This window comes from Microchirus variegatus (assembly GCF_963457635.1).
Source record: "Microchirus variegatus genome assembly, chromosome: 8".
NCBI lineage: Eukaryota > Metazoa > Chordata > Actinopteri > Pleuronectiformes > Soleidae > Microchirus > Microchirus variegatus.
This window is the reverse complement of record NC_139809.1, coordinates 18,492,805-18,516,784: the sequence shown is the minus strand read 5'-3', so window position 1 is coordinate 18,516,784 and position 23,980 is coordinate 18,492,805. Positions and strand designations below refer to the sequence as shown.

The 23,980-nt window shown below is 42.0% G+C and overlaps 1 protein-coding gene across 1 annotated transcript in view; it reads right to left on the bottom strand.

The window, feature by feature from the left end:
- Positions 1–23,980, bottom strand: part of magi2b (membrane associated guanylate kinase, WW and PDZ domain containing 2b) — a gene marked incomplete at both ends in the record, with an annotated part of 135,880 nt that overhangs the window by 83,199 nt on the left and 28,701 nt on the right. The window contains one exon of the mRNA XM_083894162.1: positions 9,249–9,365. Within this exon, the coding sequence (XP_083750288.1) occupies positions 9,249–9,365 (117 nt within the window). The remainder of the gene's footprint in view (positions 1–9,248; positions 9,366–23,980) is intronic.

The window sequence follows — 23,980 nt, the reverse complement described above, 5'->3', positions numbered from 1 at the left end:
CATTAAAAAGTGGGTCCTTATATAGAAAGTTTGGAGGATAAGGGAATCTGTATTTGCTCATTCCTGAGTGTGAGTTTTTTGTGTCACTTGATTCCAGCTGTTGGTCACACTGCTGTTAGTTTGAGCATTAGCCCTCAGCGAGTCGTCACCTGTTAGGTCTACTTTACCTGTGAGTATTGCCACGATTATCATCTCTCTACAAAGAGACCAAAGCTTAAGCTGCACAGCCACAGGAATCAGATTGCAGATTGTCACTCACCATGGATTTGTGAACTTCATTCCTATCACAATATCACAGTAAATATCATCTCATAGCAGTGGCAGTGGCTGCTCTTTGAAACAGGGGAAGCTTTTTTCAGCTTCAGTTATTTAGTCATAAATGTTACCCTCCATCAACACTGGAACCACCTGACCAGTCTCACGTTGATAAACATGAATAAAAAATGAACTTTGAACTGTATTTCTATGAACTAATGGAAATCACAGAGCAAACGACAAACAACCGACAGCTACTTGTTTCTAGACTTCACACGAAATCTGAGACAGAGACAGAAAAGGCTCTGGTGTCTGGCCCAGCGTCTGCACCCGCTCACTGCTGCATCGTCTCCCAGAGATGCTGAGCTTCCCTGGATCAGTCCCTCACTCACCACAGCGGAAAAAAAGCTGTGCTGTCTCAGATGCTGGGTTTCCATCATGGTACAGTACGGTTTGGAACGATAAAGCCCTGGGTCAGGTTTGCATTCAGACTCAGAACAGTACCTTTACTTGGTCGGCAGGGTGACACCATGTAGCATGATGACATCATAACTGGTAATGATAGTTCTCTCAGGTTTGTCCTTACAGGCTCCTGTAGAAACATGGCGTCTCGCTGCTAACAGTGGCAATGCAACAGCGGCCCGTGACCATGTTATGTTACATGACTTTTTGAAACACTAAGAAAATGAAACAAAAACTATTATACAGCGACTAGACAATGCAGGAGCACATAATATGTATAAAAAAGTGGATTTTGGGTTATATAAACCCATAAATACTACGCAGTGTCCCTTTAAGCGTCCACTGGTTCTAATGCACCATGCTGCTGTGAGAATGTATGACAAGAAAACCACATCAGATTCTGAATGAACTCGTCATACAGTTGACTGCAAATCAGCCGTTGCCATGGTAACTATTAGTTACATGGCTACTAACAGCTTCAGGTTAGTGGGAGGGTGTCACGATCTCCACTGTAAATCAAACACTGACCGACGCGATGTCACGTTCCTCGAACTTTGAAAGCAAAGGTGATATGGAGGATTTAACCATGCCCCCAGAGGAGAAGTAGCATTGTAGCACAGCTGCACATACAGACCCATCTGTGCTAAAAGAGAGATGATTGGGAGAACTGTGACACTGATGACATTTTAGAGGAAGCAGACCTTCTCTTGCTGAATCATAGATACTATCAGTGTATCCTGGACGTGTTTGCTATCTTCATATCCTTATCATCAAACATTATTTCTGTCTTCCAATGCATCTCCAGATTGTGGAGCGCTTCCTGACCATGTTCCTATCGAGCTTCTTCCATCTCCTTCTCCTCTCCAGTCTCCACAGGAGGATTCCCTGTCGGATGCAGTGAAGCTGCGGGGCAGTTTACATCCAGAGCTGCAGATTTGAAGTGACAGAAGCTGCATGTACACTATTTATAGGCTATCTGAGATTCCGAGTAGAGAAACGTGCTGCTCACTGTTGAAGCTATTTATAGCGCTTGTACTGATGCCTCTTAGTAGAGCGGAGGAGAGGAGATGATTCTCTTGGGAAATGACTTACGAGGCTCCCTGATATCTTCTTCTACCCCCCAGTCAGTGCACACCACACCTCTACTGCTCAGCTCATCCTTCCATTCTTTTTTCCGTACGCTTGCGTCGACTCTCGTCTCTCCAATTTTCATCTTCTGTCCACGCTTTTCTTCCCTCTGCACCTCTTCCCCCGCTGGCCTCCTTCTCCTGTCTTTATTCTTTCTTCCATCCTCTCACAGAGGCTATTTTCTCAGGGACACATTCATCATTTCCCCTCCTCTCTGTTTACTATATATCCACCTTCCTGCACCTTACTACACTTCTTTCCAGATGTTCTCCTTCAACACTTTAAAATGGTCAAAATCACGGGCCTGGATAACAGAAAAAAGCAAAAGGGCTGAATTTCAATGAAATGCTTTACGAAGCACAGACAGTTAAAGTGTAATCTTTATGGGACCAGATTATTTGTTATTTATTTAGTATGTTATAAAATGATATTGGTATCAGTGGATACTCATCGGGTGAATTCCAATTCCTTGCTTAACCCTCAATCTCAAAAATGCGCGCTCCCTCTAGTGCAAGTGCTGTCCTGATTCTCAGAAAAATTAAGTTGAGGGGCAAGTTTAAGGGCTGTATCAAGGGCTACCCAGAATGCATTGCGAGTTTTCACATAACAAAGATGGCGCCGAAAGCAGCAAAACGAGTATGATACAAATTAAGTATTTTCTTTGTTAATAGAGATATAAAAATGATGAAAACCATTGTATTATCTTAGTTTAGGCCCATATTATGGATTACTGACGTCCTTGTTGCGTAACATTTATTTTTATTTTACGATCTTTTGTCAATAGCCGGCCGGTGCGCACACACGATCGTTTGCTATGGTTTACTTTTCAATAAGCCGTGGTGTGTGGTAACTGTCAGCTGAATATGTCCGTGGTTGTGGTATTTGTATGAGTATCATCTTATAACTAACTGACAACCTAATAACTTGACTGACAAACGGATCGTAATAAATAATCCTGATGTAAATGTGTTCTTCTTCTTCTTCTTTTGAGTTGACAGACTGGACGCAGCTTTCGCGTTATTCTGCCCCCTACAGTCTGAAGACGTATCTGCATTTAAGGGGTGTCCCATTTCTAAGTGACAAAATAACCCTCAACACTTGGTTTTGAGGGCCAGTTAAGATTAAGGGTTGAGCTTGAGGGTTACGATAGGAATTGGAATTAGCTTAGTCTCCATGTACATGATATGCAGAGAGCAAACCCGCTCTTGATTTCTCAACACTAAAACTCATTTTCTGAAGTGGTCAAGTGAACCTTGTAAATTAAAGAGAGCACGCCTCAAATCTCAAATTCTCTTTTTCTGGCTTGAGGTTCTTTGTTGCATATTTATTTGGATTCAGCCTCGCAGAATCTCTTGTGTTGCTCTCTATTATAGTGAGAGTGTATGTATGTGACTGTAGTTCTGCTGGTGTTTGTGCCCGTGTGCAAACATGTGGAACACAAACCTGCAAAAATCTGTAAACAGACGGAGAGCAAACTCATACAGAGACACAGCAGACCGCCTGAAGGCAACAATACATGTGGGAAAAAAAAGCTTTGAATGTCAGACAATTCATTATATTTTGGGGGGTAGAGAACAGACAGTCCTTGAACTGAATGATGTAACAGGATGCAGGAGTTGATGTCAGCATGTACGCGCCTTCTAGCTGTATGAACACACACACACACACACACACACACACACACACAGACGCGCCCCCACGCGCCTACCATGTGACAGCATGTTGTGATACAGAGCGGCGTCTGCTTGTCAAACTGACAGACTCGTACTGACAGTACGGTCAGACACGAGGAAGAAGCATTAGTTTTCCAATGCTCCACCACCACAACAACAAACAGCCTGCAGCCAGGCGTGAGCAGCGACGGCACACACTCACTGTGTCCGAACATGTGTATGAAACATCTTCATGACCAAACACGTGACTTTATGACAACATTGGGGTAAAATAACAAAAGTTAAACCATGACTCTCCGTGTTTCTCAGTATAACAGCGTTTGGATCTCATGTCACCCAGTGACATTCCTGCACTGCACACAGCAAGTTATGTTGTCAAGTTAATGTCAAAAGTCATGAGCAGTAAAACATGGGCCCCAGCAAATATTGTGACTGCACAGGGTGCAGACACCACTCATGCACACTGCTTCTGTTTATGAGCACTATGGACACACACACACTCACAAGTGAAGTCTGCTCTCCAAGCTGAAATTTTGAAATCATTTTGTGTTGTTGTTCACGTTATATTGTTACTGTTGTTCTGATACTGTCTATATAATTCAGTGATTTGCATTTAGCTTTGCATTACTAGAATAGGGGTATTATTTTTGAAAAATTGTGCTTCCCAACCTCAGTTTTCCTTGAGTTGGAAAATATGTGCCCACCACTGACACTTGGTCTGATGTTGCGTTCACGCCATAACATGAAAAACAAGTTGTGATAAAATTGCTGTGTCTAAAACAAGTCTATACACAGAAAAGTAAAGTTTATAGCCTATTCATGTGACTCCATGGGCGCCGCCATTATTCTCCAACGTCATTTTGGTGAAGTCGGGGTAGGTCGATCAGCCCTGACTTCGCGAGTAGGAGGTCCCACTTCGACAGGCATTCCAGTGCACTTTTTCTAGTTGGAGGTAGGATAAGTCCCACGTCCAACTGGTTTGTATGGGCACTGGAACGCAGCATTAAACTTTACTTTTCTGTGTGTAGAGTTGTTTTAGACACAGCAATTTTATCACAACTTGTTTTTCATGTTATGGTGTGAAATTATGTCATTGTTGTTATCCATTAGCATGAAGATATGTAGGGCTACGGTAAAAGTATACCCATGACGTTATATGAATGGCTTTTACATATACGGCTTGCTTGTGTATGTAAGTAGACTGAATTGCTCTTCAAACATAAATCTAAAGCGTCGCGATCGTCCATGTTTTCTAACATTGGACTTCAATTGCTGGAACGCTTTGAAGTAGGAGCTAGTACAATCCAGGTAGGATAAGTCCAACGTCCATCTGGTTTGGATGGACTCTGGAACGCAGCATAAGTCTTGGTCCAAGGCTGGAAACTGCAACTCTATTTCCACACTTTTTAGACCCACCCGTAAGGAGACGGGACCCTATTCCCAGAATGTAAACAGTGTCCTCCATCTTTGCTAACAGTTACGATAACAGGACGTGTCACGTGACAAAAAAAAAAGGATGACATTTATTATAATTTCTTTAAGATATTTCTCAACTCAGGGGCACAATTTTTCATAAATAATATCCCTATTCTAGTAATACAAAGCTAAATGCAAATCGGAAGTATTCTTAGGGACGGTATTCAGTAATGTTATGGAGTCCCATCTCCTGATTTCTCTCTGTGCGTCTCACAACACATTCCGTAACATTGGTTCCTACTCAGAACAACATGCAATTGTTACTTCATAAAACTAACATCAAATATTTGCTGCAATATCAGTTCTCACCTGGAATCACAGCCATTTTATCAAGGTCATAAATGATTTGCTTCAGTCTTCAGCGTTCATTTACCCGATAGTGATAGCTGTCGGTCAAATACAAGAATACACTTGTGGGTGTGATCACACTGAAAGTGACCAATCATAAGAGGTTTCCACCCCCAAACAAAAAGTAACAATAGTCAGCTAACAATTTCAATTCAGTTCAGTTAAGTCACTTGATTATTAGTTAATGAGCTGACTGTTTAAAGCAGGGGTGTCAAACATACGGCCAGTGGCTCGAGTCCGGCCCGCCGAGCCTCCGGGCGGGACTGGGTCGGTACTATCGGAGTATTTGCATAAAATCAAACGGTACCCGGAATCGGTACTTGGACGCATCCTTGTAACATTATCCGAGTGGAAGAGTAGGCGATTTCCTAAGCTGACTTGAACGCAGCACTGCTCGCAAAGAGCGTGATGACGTAGTTTGTTAACGTCCGTCATTCATTTGCTGCGACGCTCGAGAGTCATGACGTCAATGTGCTGCGTTAGCTCCAGTGTGGCTAACAACATCGCTAAGCAGTTTCAGTTCGTCTGACGTTCTCTGTGCGTTGCTGTTATTTTATCGGCCTTGTTGTCTGGTCCAAATGTTGAACTGTATGAACTGTTGGCGTGTCTTCGATGTTATTCATTTCCGCGCCCGGAAAAAGAATGACGCCGTTAAAAGGAACGTTAGATGGGCACACGGACGCTTTTGAGCGTTGTTGGAATTGCACATACTTTTCTTAAAAATATATTTTGTAAAAGAATAATTCATTTAATACATAGAATTGTATAATTCTTCTATTTTTCAGTAATTAATACAAAGAAAAAAGTGGTCGGATTAATCTGGATGCGGCCCCCGGACCAAAATGAGTTTGACACCCCTGGTTTAAAGTGTCCACCTCTAATGTAACATGCTGAAACAACTGAGCTCCTGCTATAAGAAGTGTGTCATAGGGCTGAGATGTGTGAGGAGCTGCAGTGTTGAACCCCAGCCAGTCCCCATCACCTCAGCTGTCACCCTGTCAGTCGGCCCCTCGCTGCACTATTGCACAGCCAACAAGCTGAGACAGGTAGGAAGAAGGGGAGGCAGAGCAGAGGGAAGGAGATGGAGGCAGAGAAGCTGTGATAGAGTGACCAAAAGAAATCAAAGAGGCGGAGAAGGAAGAACAGGCAGAGGAAACGCGAAGGAGTCGAGAAGAGAGAGGGAGAGAGTGAGGAGCTGTGCAGCTGTGGGAGAGTTTTAAACAATCCCTTCTGTGTCAGCAGCTCAACACATGCACACAGGCAGAGGACGTCAAGTGTAGTAGAAGATCTCAGCCAACACAAAACTTCATTGACGTCGTCAGTCACTTTTGTTTCCTCATGAATCCGCCAGTTGACTCATTCCCGACACAAAAAGACCCAGACAGCAGCGACAGGTGAGGTTATTAACAGAATACTCAAACACGTCGGACGGCGACAGAAATGCACTGATCCACGCGCTGCGCAAATGCAGCGGCATCTGTAGTCTGCGCGGAGTGGAGCATCAGAGTGGCTTCAGTCTCCAGAGAAGCTGATTCACGAGCTGCTCGCTGTATTGACAGCAGGCGGAGCTGCTGGAGACAACATCCCCTCAATGTTAATCAAGTCACTGACAACAGGTACACTCTGATAACACAATGAAAGCACACAGACACAGACATGTGTTCACACATGAGCTACAGAAGTAGTAGTACTGTGTCCCAACACGTCTCTCATATGGGTCAACTGTCTTATATCAACATCTCCTTCATACATCCAGAGAAAATCATGTAAAATAATAATAATAATAATAATAATAATTCATTCAAGGAATGAGAATTTTTTGAAGCTCAGGGTAGAGATTCAGATTTGATAAGAATGAAACCAACATTTATGTTTGTACCAAACTCCACAGTAACAGAGTCCCTCTGTAGACACTGTCACATGCTTTTTCTCCTAACCATTATTGACATTTTCTTTCAAGAATAGGAATGTGATAAAAATCCAAACTCTTTATAAATAAAGGTATTACATTACTATTATCATTATTATTGTTGGGAAGTTATAGTGTAAATCTCTCCTGCAGTCGCACTCTTAGCCTTCATCATTGTCATTTCCTTTTCTTCTGTCTTTTCTGTCCAACTGTTGCTGCATCATTAGTAACTTTATTGTCTGCATTTATGCTTTAATGCTTTATATCACAATATTAGTGGTCGGGCAAGAGAGAAGGAGTGGTGCGTTGAGTGTGTGTGTGGGAGTGAACATAACTGCATACATTCCTAGTAGACATGTTTTCTGCAGAGGTGGAAAGTATCGAAATACATTTACTCAAGTTACTGTATTGAATACTTTTTTTTGTGTATTTTGTATTTTTATTTTAAGTACAATTTAAAATCAGGATTTTGTATTTTACTTGAGTACGTATTGACTCAAGTATTGTACTTAGTTACTTTATAAATCCTATCCGTTACTGAGTAAAAAATAAAAATTCAGCACAATGAAGACCTACAGGGGGGAAATATACACCAGAACCAGACCAATGATGATGTGATTATCACCAGCACTGGTGCGTGAACATAGAGGGCGTGGCCAAAAGTGACGTAATATCCTGTGTGAGCTCCAAAATAGTTTTGGATTTCTGACCTTGTCATATTTCTACTACCCTCACACCCCACGCAAAGTAACTAAGTAACTTTTACTTAAAGTACATTTCAAATGAACTACTTTCTACTTGAGTACATCTTCAGATGAATACTTTTAATTCTACTTGAGAAATATTTCATCAAAGTATTGGTACTTTTACTTGAGTACAATATTTTAGGACTTTTTCCAACTCTGGTTTTCTGTGAAAGAGGTAAAATATTAGCAGTTTGGTCCACGTCAGACTTTTTAAAGCTGTAAAAAAAAAAACTCAGAAAAAGACTCAGCTCCTTTTTTTGGTACAAATCCATTGGCGTCATTCTGTTGTACCATTTCAGTTTCAGAACCTTCAAGGTCCAACCACTCCACACCTGCTCTTACAACCACAGTTACTCCTTCAGCGCAGCAGAGAAAAGGGTCCCCCCTTGAACAGAACACATTAAATTCTGTTCCTATCATTACAAAAAATGAACCTGAATACTGCCCAACACTAATTGTCTTCTACCTTAGTTCTCTGGCTCTGCTGTCACGCTCGCTCTACACCTCCCCCATCACCATCAAGTATTTGCAGTCTCATGTTATCCTTCATTCTTCATCCTTCATCCATCTCACCAGGTCACCATCAGTGTCTGAATGTTTCCTCAGCTTTGATATTCAAAGACTCTTCAAACACTATTCTATTCAATCTGTAATAAATTATTTCTTGTATTCACTCGTCCCTCCCGACTGAAATAAAGGTATTGTGAATCCACCATGTACACTTTTCTCATAGGACACATCCTATTGAATACTATTGAATGTTATTATCTCTGCCCACAGATCAAACCAGTCTCCTGATGTCGTGGCTGTTCGCTGTACATCTGTGTGTGTGTGTGTTGTGCATGTCGAGCGTGTGCTTAAGGGGGTAGGGCGTCACAGCAATGCAAGCCTCAAGACAAGAGCCTGGTTGCCGTGGAAACCTCAGACTGAGAGCTCAGCAGCCGGACGACTGAGGGAAACGATAGAGGAGCGATAGACGGTGAGAGACAGAGAGAGAAAGAGCGCGTGATGAAAAAACACGAGGGCAATGTCCCGAGGGCAAGGAGGGAAAACTAATACGAAAAAAAAAAAAAAAAAGGAAATGGAACTGGGAGAAGGAGGAGGAATGGGAGGGCGATATCTAAGAAAGACATAAAGACAATGAAGAAGGCAATTGCTGATACCACAGTGAGGCAGGGGAGAGGAAAGAGATGCATCAAGGAGAGATGGAGGCCAGAAGGAGGGAGGAAAGAGAGGTTGAGGTGGACTCACAGGGAACAGTGCGGAGATAGAGGTTATCTCGGATGATCTGCTGATGGTCGTGGTCCACAGAGCCCTTGGAGAAGCGCAGGTTGAGGTAGTGCCGCAAATCCTTGTCAACGACACCCCCTAAACACAAGAACAGCAATGGTTACAGGGTTACAGGGTTACAGGGTTACAGCTTCATGTGTCATGTCGTTGTAGTGATGTCAACAGATTTCTCTGGTCTGTTGTGGTTCAAGAAGCCTGAACATTGTGACTGCAATCATTTATAATGCATGTGTCAGTACTGGTATGTACCAGAGGGGATTCTCTCCCCTGGTTCAGTATAACAATACACAGATTACACAATGATATCACAACTGATACATGAACATGAGTCCCATATCGTCTTTTTTCCCTCCTGTTAAACGCAGACATCTCAGCTGATGCATTTCCAGCCTACTTATAAGCAAACAGATATTTGCTGACATCCTGGTCACATGACGACGCCTGTCTTTACAACATCGTGTCTGCATTTAGTGAATCATTTACGCCATATTTAGGAATTAAAGATCGGAACTGACATTTCCCCCAATGTCCAACACCTGACACCATGATTGAGTCTTAGCTGTGTGCAGAATATGGAGAAGCAGTAGCAGCAGATTTTCACTTGAATAGACTGACGGAGCTTTGTCTTCCTGATTTTAAAAATCATTTTCTCAGTGAAAATATTGTCAAGCTTCAGCAAAGAAATGAAAGCAACTAATATAGAAGATAAAGATGATTAAGAAATAAAGAAAACGGTGAGTTCTGTTATTTTAATGAAGTCAAAATGGTTTAATCACGTTGAAAGCTCGCGCTGAATTCCACAACATCAAACAACAAAGGTTATACACACACACACACACACACACGCGCACACACACATATCATGGTAGTAGTGTAAAGCAGTGATCCCCTCAGGGGACAGATGTGCAGAGTCAGCAGGTTGGGTGACAAAGGCCTACAGAGGACAGAAGCTCGCACCACTTTGTCTCTGCCTCTGTGTCACTGCTGATTATTTGCTGCACAAGCTGTTGTCTACCGTCTCATTGAAGTCATTTAAGAGAAATGCAGAGGACTAACGAGCGAGGGCCAACACATCTGAGCTGTATGATAATGTCCATGAATACTTTCTCCTTCCCCTCCATTTCAAACCAAACAGGTGCAGGAGGGATGAGGAGGACGAGGAGAAGTTATTCTCCACACAACATTCAGAGTGCAAGAGGGATGAGCCTTATTTGTTATGCATTTGCAGATGACAGCCATGTCTCCTCACCCGTGCAGACTCGATGTGACCTCATACCAAACTGACTTGGAGAATAATGCAGCTCCTACAGTCACCGTCATGACACAGGACTGTGCACACACACACACACACACACACACACACACACACACACACACACACACACACACACACACACACACACACACACACACACACACACACACACACACACACACACACACACACACACACACACACACACACACACACACAGGTGACTGACTGGAGGTTCTGTAACAAACCGATCCTTTTGGAATAGCATCTTATGTAAACTGACACCATTTTAGCTGAGGCACTGTTCGAAGCACTGTGAATTTGCTTCACAACCAGCAAAGTGAGAGGAGAGGAGAGGAGAGGAGAGGAGAGGAGAGGAGAGGAGAGGAGAGGAGAGGAGAGGGCCAGAAAACAAAGGGAGATAAGAGTAAATGTGAAATAACAATATTAGGAATGCCGCAGTTTTCAGACAAGAATACGTCCCATCAGTCAGCTTTGCATTGACACAGAGATCATATCTCACGGGCACCAACACACACATATTTGTGCATGCACACAGCAATAGACACAATGACAGACAGTTCACAGACAGAAGGAGAGAGAGAGACGGAGAAAGAGAGAGAGCGACAGAGAGAGAGAGAGCACCTGATCAGCAGCTGCCCCAGATGTTGATAGAAGCAGTCCTTTTCTCCACAGGTACATATATCCACAGGCAGCCTGTCCTCTCAGGTGTCCTCTACCCTTGCAACCATCCACTGCACATCTTCTGCCGCCTCAGTGAAAACCTCACCGTCTCCCTCTGCCTCCTGCCTCTCAGCTGCCTCTCAGCTGCCGCTCAGACACGCACACGGCACACGGCCACCATGGCCAATTTAAATCCCCGGGAAAAGAGTATTAGGATGAGAGGGAAGGGAAATGGTGAGAGACGTGAAGAGATGGAGAGAGACGACGACCGTCAGGAGAAAAGAGAGGAGGAGGAGATGATGTGCCAGTGGGGAGCCGGGCTACAAACAACCTGCCCCTGGATTGGCCGGCCAGCTTGTGTAGTCCTGCAGCAGCCCCTATCTGCTGCTGCTGTTATTGCACTAAAGTTATTGCACTAAACAACTGGGATGTTCATTCATTCATTCATTCATTCATTGTCTACAACTTTATCCTCCACATGAGGGTTACTGGGTGTGTGTGTGTGTGTGTGTGGATGCTGAAATGTGTGAAAGCATTTGTAAATGTCTTCAAAAGAAAGAGTGACTTTCCTCACACTCTCTTGTGTCTGACCTTGTGTAAGTGTCACCGACTTACTACATCAGCACACGTCAAACTAAACGTAGACACTAGGGTTGGGTACCCAAAACTGCTACCTTTAGTACTTGGTATACCGATTTGCATCGGTACTACCGAGTATTGGTTCACTTTTAATGAAATCGGTACGACAGCAATAACCGCGAGCCGAAAGTGTGGCTGCATTTCACACAATCAGACGCAGACAGCGTAATATTTGCGACACAAAATGCAACGCGGGCTGGGAAACACCTCAAACCTTATGAAGCACCTGGTCATACAGGGGATTTATTTAAAAGCAATAGATTGCACCATTTTTGACTCATGGAAAGTGACGACTGATGCATCAGCTGCCAACGCTAGCAGTGCTACTACTAGCAGTACTAGTAGCGACACCCGTGAAGCCAGTCAAGCTAGAAATGTTGAAGAATGCTTTACAACTAAAAAATATTTTAAAAGTACCGAAATAAGGTACCGTTTGGTACTGAATTCCAGATACCGATGTCGTATCAGTTCAATCATGAAGGGTACCCAACCCTAGTACACACACTTATAGGCCCATGCAGGAGCAACATGAGGTTAAGGGCCAATTCCAATTCCTTTCTTAACCCTCAGTCTTAACCCTCAAGCTCAACCCTTAATCTTAACTGGCCCTCAAAACCAAGTGTTGAGGGTTATTTTGTCACTTAGAAATGGGACACCCCTTAAATGCAGATACGTCTTCAGACTGTAGGGGGCAGAATAACGTCAAAGCTGCGTCCAGTCTGTCAACTCCAAAAAAGAAGAAGAACACATTTACGTCAGGATTATTTATTACCATCCGTTTGTCAGTAAAGTTATTAGGTTGTCAGTTAGTTATAAGATGATGCTCATACAAATACCACAACCACGGACATATTCAGCTGACAGTTACCACACACCACGGCTTATTGAAAAGTAAACCATAGCAAACGATCGCTTGTCTGCACCGGCCGGCTATTGACAAAAGATCGTAAAATAAAAATAAATGTTAGGCAACAATGACGTCAGTAATCCATAATATGGGCCTAAACTAAGATAATATAATGGTTTTCACCATTTTTATATCTCTATTAACAAAGAAAATACTTCATTTGTATCGCACTCGTTTCGCTGCTTTCAGTGCCATCTTTGTTTTGTTAAAACACGCAATGCATTCTGGGTAGCCCTTGCTCCCAAGGGTGGTCTCGGAAAATCTCAATATTGAGGGCGATACAGCCCTTAAACTTGCCCCTCAACTTAATTTTTCTGAGAATCGGGACAGCACTTGCACTAGAGGGAGCGCACATTTTTGAGATTGAGGGTTAAGCAAGGAATTGGAATTCACCCTAAGTGTATGTCGTCATGACTACTGGAGCCGGGAATCAAACCACTGAACTAGTCGCTCAGTGCGCAGCCAAGGCTTGTTTAAATATATTCACAGAAACTTTATGAGTGTCATGTTTCAATTGAGCAACTAAAAAAAAAAGCTTAGGAATTAGAGTCAGCTCGGCAAACATCACAGTCAGCTTGTTTTGTGAGTGACTGCAGCAAAGCGGGGGAAAATTCTGGGGGAGACAGATTTTATAGATTTTCAAAAGATGGTAACACACCAAGAGGAGAAAAGATGACAGCCACAATCTGTCACAAGGAAAACAGCAATCATTGCAGCTTCTGCTCAGTGAAGCATTACATAAACACATACCATAAGTCAGTGCAGGTCACATAGTCTCCTGCCCTTCAAAAAACATTTCAACGAGGTGGGACCGTTTAAGCTGTCAGCGCCACGTTCACAAACTGCTGTTATTGCTCTCTCCCACAGCAGCCTTTACCTTATTAATCAACACATCATGAAGGCACAGTGGGTCTCTTTGGAACGTCTGTAGTCTGTAGAAGTCTGTAGAATATTTACACTCACTTTAATAAACTCGTTATTATGTGCTCGTTATGGCAAATACGTAATCAGCCAATCACATGGAAGCAACTCGGTCAAGATGAAATGCTAAAGATCAAACTGAGCAGAAGAACCAGGAAGAAATGAAGGGTTTAAGGTCACACATGAGCATCTCTAGAGTTTACAGAGAATAGTGTGAAAATAACCAGTGAGCTGCAGCTCTATAGGAGAATCTGCCTTGTTGATGCCAGAGGTCAGAGGAGACTGTGGTGAGACCATAGAGAGGCAACAGTAACTCAAATAACCACTCGTTACAAGCAGTGTATGCAGAAGAGCATCTGTGAACACATTCAACCACGAAGGTGACGGACAGACCAATACTGCCACTTTATCAGCTGTACCTAACAATGTGGCCCATGAGTCATAGTCACATGTAAAATGAGTCTTTGCTGAGTGAGAGAACTCTACACCCACTGTTTGTGTTTGGTATGATTATTGGTTCTTTAAAGCGGACCTAGACCGGAAGTTCCAATTAACGCTGTTTTTTAGTGTGTATCTGCGTCATTACGAAGAAGAATAACGTCCGTTGTGGAGGTGTTTCACGAGGGACAGTGTCTTCTGACTCTGGGTCTGACTCCGGGTCAAAGTCATAAAAGGGACTGCGACGGGGAGTCGTGAAGAAGCTATTTTTAAACATTGTTAAAACAATGTTTTGATAATGAGTAGCAGTGCATCCACCGTTCCAGAGGGGGGAGCTGCGCTTCTGAGAGCGGGTGTTCTGATTATGTCACTTCCGGGTTCTGGCCAATCACAAGACAGTTTGGAAGGCTCTACCCTGGCTGGCCAATCACAACACACTGTCTTCTGGGTGTGAAAAGGACAGCATCAGTAAGGAGAGATTTCTATCGGCATGTTTACAGCAACTAGGATGTTTTTGACCATAAAAACAAGTTCATGTATGTAAGTAGACCTCCATAACTAACATATATGTGCAACAGGACCACTCTATGTGAGCTTTAATCACCAACTATTTCTATAATCGATGAATTGGTTTCAGGTCTTTATTTTTCACCTTCTTAAATGCAATGAGCATATTTTCTGGTGTGGCAAATAATTATTTGAGTTTTGAGGACACACGGTTACATTTGAGTGCATCTGCATTTCAACATTTTCCGAGATTTTATGGACCAAAACATTTTTTATCCATTATGAAATATGGAAATCTGAGTCTTCAAAAATACAAACTACAGAAAGAACAGGCCATTCAGTTTCCCACAGGTCACACATTAGGTACACCATTAACAATGAATGAATGAATGAATGAATGAATGAATGAATGTCAACGGATGTGCTGAAGGTCATAGACAAAGGAAAAGGGATGCTGGAGCCAATCCCAGCATAGGGTGAAAGGCGGGGTAATCCCTGGACAGGCCGCCGGTCCATAATCAAAATCTTTTTTTTTTCTTATGCTGCTCAGAGAAAGACAGACAAGAGACTTCATGGTGGAACCGTGCGACCGTTTGGGCAGTGAGTGTTTCTGTGTGAGACAGTGAGCATAGGGAGCTGACACCAGCAGACAGTTTTGCAGAGATATAGGGGCGGATGGTGGCAAGACAACACAATCTTATACTGTTGTTGCTTAGCAACACAAAAAGCAGATTTTGTTTACACAGCTGTTGATTTACCTAACACAGCAGCACTATACAAGTGAACAACAGTGGCTCATTGTTTCAACACTGACTGATTTGAGTGTATTCACATCATGGAATAATAATAGTGTGCACTTGAAGTGCAAATGTAGGATCATTAAAAGCATTTAGTGTCGTGTATTTGATTGACAGTAAACACAACCAGGAAGTGGAGAGGAAACGGGGGGGAGAAGCACTACATTACATCACGTACATCATTCAGCTTTGACTACAAATGATAATTAATTCACACTGTAATGAGATTGGTTGAAGCAGCATGGAGGCCTCAGTAACAACAGCTTCAAGACGTAAATACCAGAACAACCACATCCAGAGTCTTCTCTCTCTTTTTTTTTTTTTTACATCACTTATGTAAAGAGCCATCAGTTCATTTCAATTATGGCTGTGAACTAAAAATAGATCTGACATCAACTCCATCACTGTTGCTAAGAGTGTGAAGAGCCACACTGTGTCTAAGCTGACAGACAAACAGTGGCTCCATTCCACACTTTTCTGTTCCACATTTAAAATGTCAAACTGAAGATTCTTGATCTTTAAAACGTTTTACCACAAAATGATTGCTTTAAATAGCAAATGTCAGCGACTCTCTCAAAATCTGACCACACATGAGGCACATTTCTATCAGTTTGGGCTTTATGTTGAATTTTAGACACATCTTGTCCTATTTCTTATGTTTAATTTACACTGCAGTATTAAAGCTCCCATAGAGTGGTACTGGTGCACATACATGTTAGTTATGGAGGTCTACTTACATACATTAACTTGTTTTTATGGTCAAAAACCTCCTAGTTGCTGCAAACGAGCCGATAGAAATCTCTCCTTACTGACGCTCTCTTCAGCCGCGGTGTTTCAGACTGAAATCTCACACCCAGAAGACAGAGTGTGTTGTGATTGGCCAGCCAGTGTAGAGCCTTCCAAACTGTCTTGTGATTGGCCAATACCCGGAAGTGACATAATTAGCACACCAGCTCTCAGAAGTGCAGCTCCCCCCTCTGGAACGGTGGATGCACTGTTCCTCGTTATCAAAATATTGTTTTAACAATGTTTAAAAATAGCTTCTTCACGACTCCCCGCCGCAGTCCCTTTTATGACTTTGACCCAGAGTCAGAAGACACTGTCGCTCGTGAAACACCTCCACAACGGACATATTCTTCTTCTGCGGTTCAATGTACGCAACTGGATGTGCCCGGACTAGTGCCCGGAGCAGGAGGATCTGCTGTTCAGGATAACCGCTGTTTACGTAACCGGACCGGGTTTTTCAGAGATCTTGCTGAGCCCGAGATTACAATAAAACACAGCGTTCTCAGCAGTGGCTGAAATGTTTGTTTCTAAACTTCAGTACTTCTTAAACAAGGTAATGACGCAGATACACACTAAAAAACAGCTTTAATTGGAACTTCCAGTCTAGGTCCACTTTAACAGTTGGCTAACTGTATCCCTCATGTGAAATACACGACACATTATAATGTGTGGAAAGCCTTGAAGCAGATGTGCTACAGCAACAGAAGACCCCACTGGACACTTTATTAGATTCACAAAAAGAATTGATCGGTAAGTGAATCTGTGAATAACTCACTTACTAAAGAACAGGCTGTGTTCTGATACTAAAGATTATTTTGACAACGTGTTAAATCATTCCAGTCCAGTATGCAAAATGAATCTGACCTGAGTTAGGCTTGAACAATAAACTCCATTGCATATTTAATGACATTCTTATGGCTGGACTAACAGCAGAGGAGTAGCAGGCCTTATAATGATAGAACTTTTCCCCAGGAGGTAAATCCTGCCCTCAACACCCTCAGCAGGTCCAGATCACACTCCACTTCTCGCCTGAGGCTGAACTAACCAGCATGCAAACTGTAATCTCAGAGGAAGATGAGAAGGATATTATTTAAAACAGCAACACAAGGTTCAGCATAGTCTCACTCTCCATGCTAATATAATAACATTATATATATATATATATATATATATATATATAATCCCCCACCGCTTCTGTAGGCATGATGTTTAACTGAAACAATGAGATCTTTACTTACCTTGAACTGCAGTGTATCTGGTTTTATATTATTCCCCAATTTTATTTGACATGAGTTCACATTCAGATTCGTTATCTTCTTAAAGGGAACATACACAGCCTGGTTAGAGTGGCAAATATTTTTAGACCTTTTAAAATACTTTTAGCTTTGCATTGCATTATTTTACGTTCCCTCACAATGTTCCTCACAATGTTCTCTCACAATGTTCCCTCACATTGTTTCTCACAATGTTCCACACAATGTATCTCACAATGTTCCTCACAATTTTCTTCACAATGTTCCTCACAATGTTCTTTCCAGTTCCTTCAAAATGTTTCTCACATTTCCCTCACACTGATCCTCACAGTTCTCTCACAATGTTCCTCACAATGTATCTCACAGTTCCCTCACAATGTTCCTCACAATGTTCCTCACAATGTTCTCTCACAATGTTCTCTCACAATATTCCCTCACAATGTTCCCTCACAATGTTCCTGTTCCCCACAATGTTCTCTCACAATGTTCTCTCACAATATTCCCTCACAATGTTCCCTCACAATGTTCCTGTTCCCCACAATGTTCTCTCACAATGTTCCCTCACAATATTCTTTACAATGTTCCCTTGCAATGTTCCCTCACAATGTTCCCTCGCAATGTTCCTCACAGTGTTTCCTCGCAATGTTCCCTCACAATTTTCCCTCGCAATGTTCTCTCACAGTGTTCCCTCACAACTTTCCCTCGCAATGTTCCTCACAATGTTCCTCACAATGTTCCCTCACAATGTTCCCTCACAGTGTTCCCTCACAATCTTCCTCACAATGTTCCCTCGCAATGTTCCTCACAGTGTTCCCTCACAATCTTCCTCACAATGTTCCCTCACAATTTTCCCTCAAAATGTTCCTCACAATGAGAGTGCTTGCGAGGGCAACAGTATCCTGAAGAGTGGAACTTTTGTGTTTACTCCCCGGTTGTCCCTGTCCTCCTCAGTCTAAGTACAGGAGATAAAACACACAGGCTCATTGTGACGTCACAATGCGCTAAATTCCTGGAATTGTTGTCTCGCGGAGCTCTGCTTTGTCCCTAAAAAACGTGAGAGTGCTGGCGAGGGCAATAGTATCCTGAAGAGTGGAAGTGTTCTATTCTTGGCTCCACAGTGCAGCAGAGTTCTACACAAACTTCCAGCCTCAGAGGATTTACGTGTCCAGTGGATACATTTTATATATGACGGCAATGTGCTGCCGGAGCCTCAGTGACACTAACATGGTTTCCTGTGTCTCATTTGCATTTAAAGAGACAGACACTCAAAAGCGAGCATTCTGAACAGGGCTGTTTTGGCAGAGTTATTGAACTGCTGTGGTGCTTCATGCTCATGGTATTTTGACCAAAACATGTCACAGACATGTTCATTAGGACACCAGAGAACTAGGTTCACTTGGAGAAATAGGTCATAATAAGTCTACTTTCAATATTGAGATTTCATTCATTTCCTGTGCTAAATGTTGGAGATTAACTCAGGATTTCAGGATTGTAAGTCTTTTTAACTGATCTAGTTCTGTATTGTTCAGTTTGCTTCTTATGTCGGGCATCTTGCTCATGCCTCTTCCTGTGATGACTCTCTGACCAATCAGTGGCAGTCTGACAGCGTCACCTATAGTATTGGCTCAGCTTGCTTGGAACCTCATCAGAGCAGGTACTGAAAGAACACCGTGTAGTGGAAAAGCGTGGTAAATACCGACCGTACTATACCAAACTGAACTGTTCCTCCTCACTCAGTGGAAACAGCTTTATTGTCAACATTAAAAAAAAGGCAAAAGACAAACTTTTTTTTTGTTAATCTCTCCTAAAATCTTTTGCTGCGTCTTTTTTCCATAGTTGTGTATGTGGGGCAGATGTTTGAATTTGCAGCACAGAAATGTATTAAATCTGATATTTAAATCTGCAGTATTGAGCACTAAAGGTCACTAAAGACAATGGAATGTGAGGCAAGTTAGCTTTTAGCCTGATGTATGACAAGGGGAGACTTCATGGGGGGTATGGTTTATGTTCATGGTTGTGTGTTATTTGCTAATATCTTTTCAGAAATGTAAAATGAAGCGTTCAGTGTTACCTGTCCGCGGCGTGAGATTTGAGCGAGCAGCAGATAGATGAAGAAAGCAACAGGACCCATTCTGTTAGGTTTGGGAAGGCATAATTAGATCTGACATGTCTGCTCTCCCACGGCGACGTGAGTCAAGGGAAGCACAGTCTTACCACATTGATTCTCTATATCTCTCCCATTACTAAGTTTAACTGTCTGAAGTGCAAACTACTTTGCAATCACACTTTAGGGACAGATGCATGCATGCTACTTTTGATTCATACACACACACACACACACACACACACACACACACACACACACACACACACACACACACACACACACACACACACACACACACACACACACACACACACACACACACACACACACACACACACACACACACACACACACACAGCTGAAAAATGAAACCTGATAATGACAAAAACTGAGATTTAAATGTGGTGTAAAATCAAAGCAAAGTGGAGCAGAGGTGTGACAAATCTCCTGTTCACACCTCAGTTTTGCTTGCTTTTTCTGTCCCTTATTAGGAGACTGCTGCAGGTGTGAGCTCTTCAAAATAATCACATGACGAACAGAATGTTGCGTGTAATAAATATGAAATATTCAGATTGCCTTTAAATAGAATGGATCACATTATGATTTTGGTTTTAGCAAGTTTTATGGCATTAAATGTGAAGAAAATGGCGGTGAAGACATGTTAGTTTTGCAGTGATTTTGCAATGATGGCTGGCAGCAGGTTGAGGTATCACGTGTGTCAAGAAATATGATTTGTGTCACTGTTTATATATATATAAAAATATAATAATTATACACAAGGTCCAAACCACTCAGTAAACTATGGTTTCCTTTGCATACCAGAGCTCCACTACTGTCCACTCTCTACTGTTTCCTTCTTATTCTTTAGGTTTATGCATCGGGTTAATGTGGCTGGAGCCATTCTTCTGCTTTGTAACACACACACACACACACACAAACACACACACACACTCACTCCGGGCTGCTGCTGTCATTTCATTTTTGACGATTAACACTGCACATTATTTTGATAGCAACAACTTTTCTGCTATTGGCACACACATAGCATACACACACATTAACACTCCATCCTTATTGCTAAAGCATACACACACATAACACCACACTTAACAAACTGAAGGGGCTGCCTGGCTGCTTAAGGGCTGAGATCTGAGCTGATGGTCTTGGGTGCCTGGGGAAAGCTGAGGCTTGAGGTGATGTACTGCTGTTGTACCAGAGTGGTTGTCATGGAGAGCGAAACTCTCAGAGAGACTCGCTGATCGATAGCTTGCCCACACTCCCACAAGAGGTCACGCGGAGTAGAGGAGTAAAAAGAGCCAAGCGAGAGTCTGCACATCTGGAACATCTATCCGTTTAAGGACTCTCAGTAACAGCCGAACCAAAGCTTTAACGCTAAACTTAACCAATATTCAAATCTTAGCCCTTAACTTAACCAGATCCTCAGAATTGAGGTTCTGGCTCAGTAGGTCTAGGTATTGGTGTCCATGAGGATTACTGGTACTGACATGGTCAATGTTTAAGGCGATATGGTCCTGAGTATCTGGTTTCCATGACTTCAGATGACATCACATTGACTTACATTAATTTCCTTGAGACTTAGGGCCAATTCCATTTCCTATCTTAACCCTCAAGCTCAACCCTTAATCTTAACCGGCCCTCAAAGTGTTGAGGGTTATTTTGTCACTTAGAAATGGGACACCCCTTAAATGCAGGTACGTCTTCAGACTGTAGGGGGCAGAATAACGCGAAAGCTGCGTCCAGTCTGTCAACTCCAAAAAAGAAGAAGAAGAACACATTTACGTCAGGATTATTTATTACGATCCGTTTGTCAGTAAAGTTATTAGGTTGTCAGTTAGTTATAAGATGATACTCATACAAATACCACAACCACGGACATATTCAGCTGACAGTTACCACACACCACGGCTTATTGAAAAGTAAACAATAGTGAACGATCGCATGTCCGCACCGGCCGGCTATTGACAAAAGATTGTGAAATAAAAATAAATGTTACGCAACAATGACGTCAGTAATCCATAATATGGGCCTAAACTAAGATAATACAATGGTTTTCATCATTTTATATCTCTATTAACAAAGAAAATACTTAATTTGTAGCGTACTCGTTTCGCTGCTTTCGGCGCCATCTTTGTTATGTCAAAACACGCAATGCATTCTGGGTAGCCCTTGCTCCCAAGGGTGGTCTCGGAAAATCTCAATATTGAGGGCGATACAGCCCTTAAACTTGCCCCTCAACTTAATTTGTCTGAGAATCTGGACAGCACTTGCACTAGAGAGAGCGCGCATTTTTGAGACTGAGGGTTAAGATTGAGGGTTAAGCAAGGAATTGGAATTCACCCTTACTCTAACCCTAATCATAACTCCTACTGACCAAACCCTAACCCTAACCTCATCATAACTTTACTACATGTCTTCACCATAGAATGTTATGGATACTTACTGTTTGTCCCCATAAAGACAAGATCAAGTCTCCATAATGTGACTGTGTAAACACACATTTCCATCTGCTTTTTGAGCACCATGTCCTACGTCTCCCACTCTCTTTAAATAGAGCATCATCAAGCATCAAACCATGAAAGACAGCTTTACACTGATTGACTATTGTCAAAGCCCAAACTTAATCCACGTACTCTGTATCTATTCAAACACTTATCATGACCTGAAGGAGAATATAGGTTGGAACTAAAGCGGAGTAGAACTCTTTCACAGGTGTAAACAACAACAACAACAATCACTGCACAGCTTGCAGCCAAACCCCATTCAACCCCATTCAACCCCATTCAACTCCATTCAACACTATTCAACACTAGTTACTAGAACTAGAGTTGTACTCTGCTAAAGTAGAGTAATGTATGTGTTCTTAAGGACTGTGAGCATTATGCACAGTTAAAGAACATGTTTTTTGTATCTAGAACTAAAGCCATAGACTGTGATTAGCGTAAAGTACTCAATTATACTGATTTACAAAGACTCAGGTTACAGAGAAGTGTTATATATTTATATGTACATGTATATGTATATATATCAGAATATAAATCAAAAAAGTATTTATGTAAGACTGGGTGACATGGCTTATAAAGAATATCCTGATATAGCAGATATATAGGGATATAAAGCTGCACACAGCTCGTTTCTCTGGACTCAGGAAAAGTTTACTTTTGAGATGTTTGACCTTGTTGAAGGACAAAATACTGTAAATACACTTATTTTCTCGAGCAATCGTTTTGGAGTAAAATGTTCTGGAATGTCTTGTTCCAGACTTGTTCATTTTTAATGATTTCTTTGTTTTGTGGAGCAAAGAAACCAAAATATATGAAACATATAAATAAAATATTCCTGTTTAGGAAGCTCAGAAAATTCAGAAAACTTCAAATTGATCGATCGATTATCCAAATAGTTGACCACTTAATAATCAATTAATCGAGTGCTAAAATAAAATATCGACTGTTTATGATCTGCTTAAAACAGTTATTACATTTAATTGCAGATAATACCTGAATTAAATTGCTTATAAATATGGACAGATTCTGCCACAACCCAAATAATTAGGCTTAAAATGTATATTTTTATCGATAATAAATATGACCAATATCAGTGCAACAGCCTTTAAAAACAGGGAAGTCATCCATATCCAAAATCTAGGACCATACATGTCACAATACAGATATAATATCTATATATTGCTCAGCCCTACTTAAAAGCAGGTGTGTGGATGAACAGAAATAGACTGATCATTTAATGACAGTCTGCTCAATGCAGTACAGCAAAAAAAATACTGCAGTTCTCTCACAGCTCCTTTCAACAATTATACGCAACAAACACCAAAGGTTAAGCTATAAGCTGGACCAGGCTTTAATAGAACACTATAATACATGTAAAGAATAGACTTTTTGAGCTGTAGCAGATAATTTGACAGGGCAGTTGGAGAGAATAACAGCCATATGTCCACACCCAGAGCCAGGTCATTTGCAGCAATCATCCATTTTAATAGATGCACCTGTGAATTCGCTGCAATGCCAGCCAAAATCACCACGGAGATTAAAAACAGGTCTGACACCAAGCGTCGAGGTCAGCAGGATTAATGCTGCGTTCCAGAACCCATACAAACCAGTTGGACGTGGAACTTATCCAAAACGAGAAAAAGTGCACTGGAATACCTGTCGAAGTGGGACCTCCTACTCGCGAAGTCGGGGTTGATCGACCTGCCCCGACTTCACCAAAATGACGTCGGAGAATAATTGCGGCGCCCATGGAGTCACATGAAAAGGCCCTTAAACTTTACTTTTCTGTGTATAGACTTGTTTTAAACACAGCAATTTTATCACAACTTGTTTTTCATGTTATGGCGTGAAATTATGTCGTTGTTGTTATCGGTCAG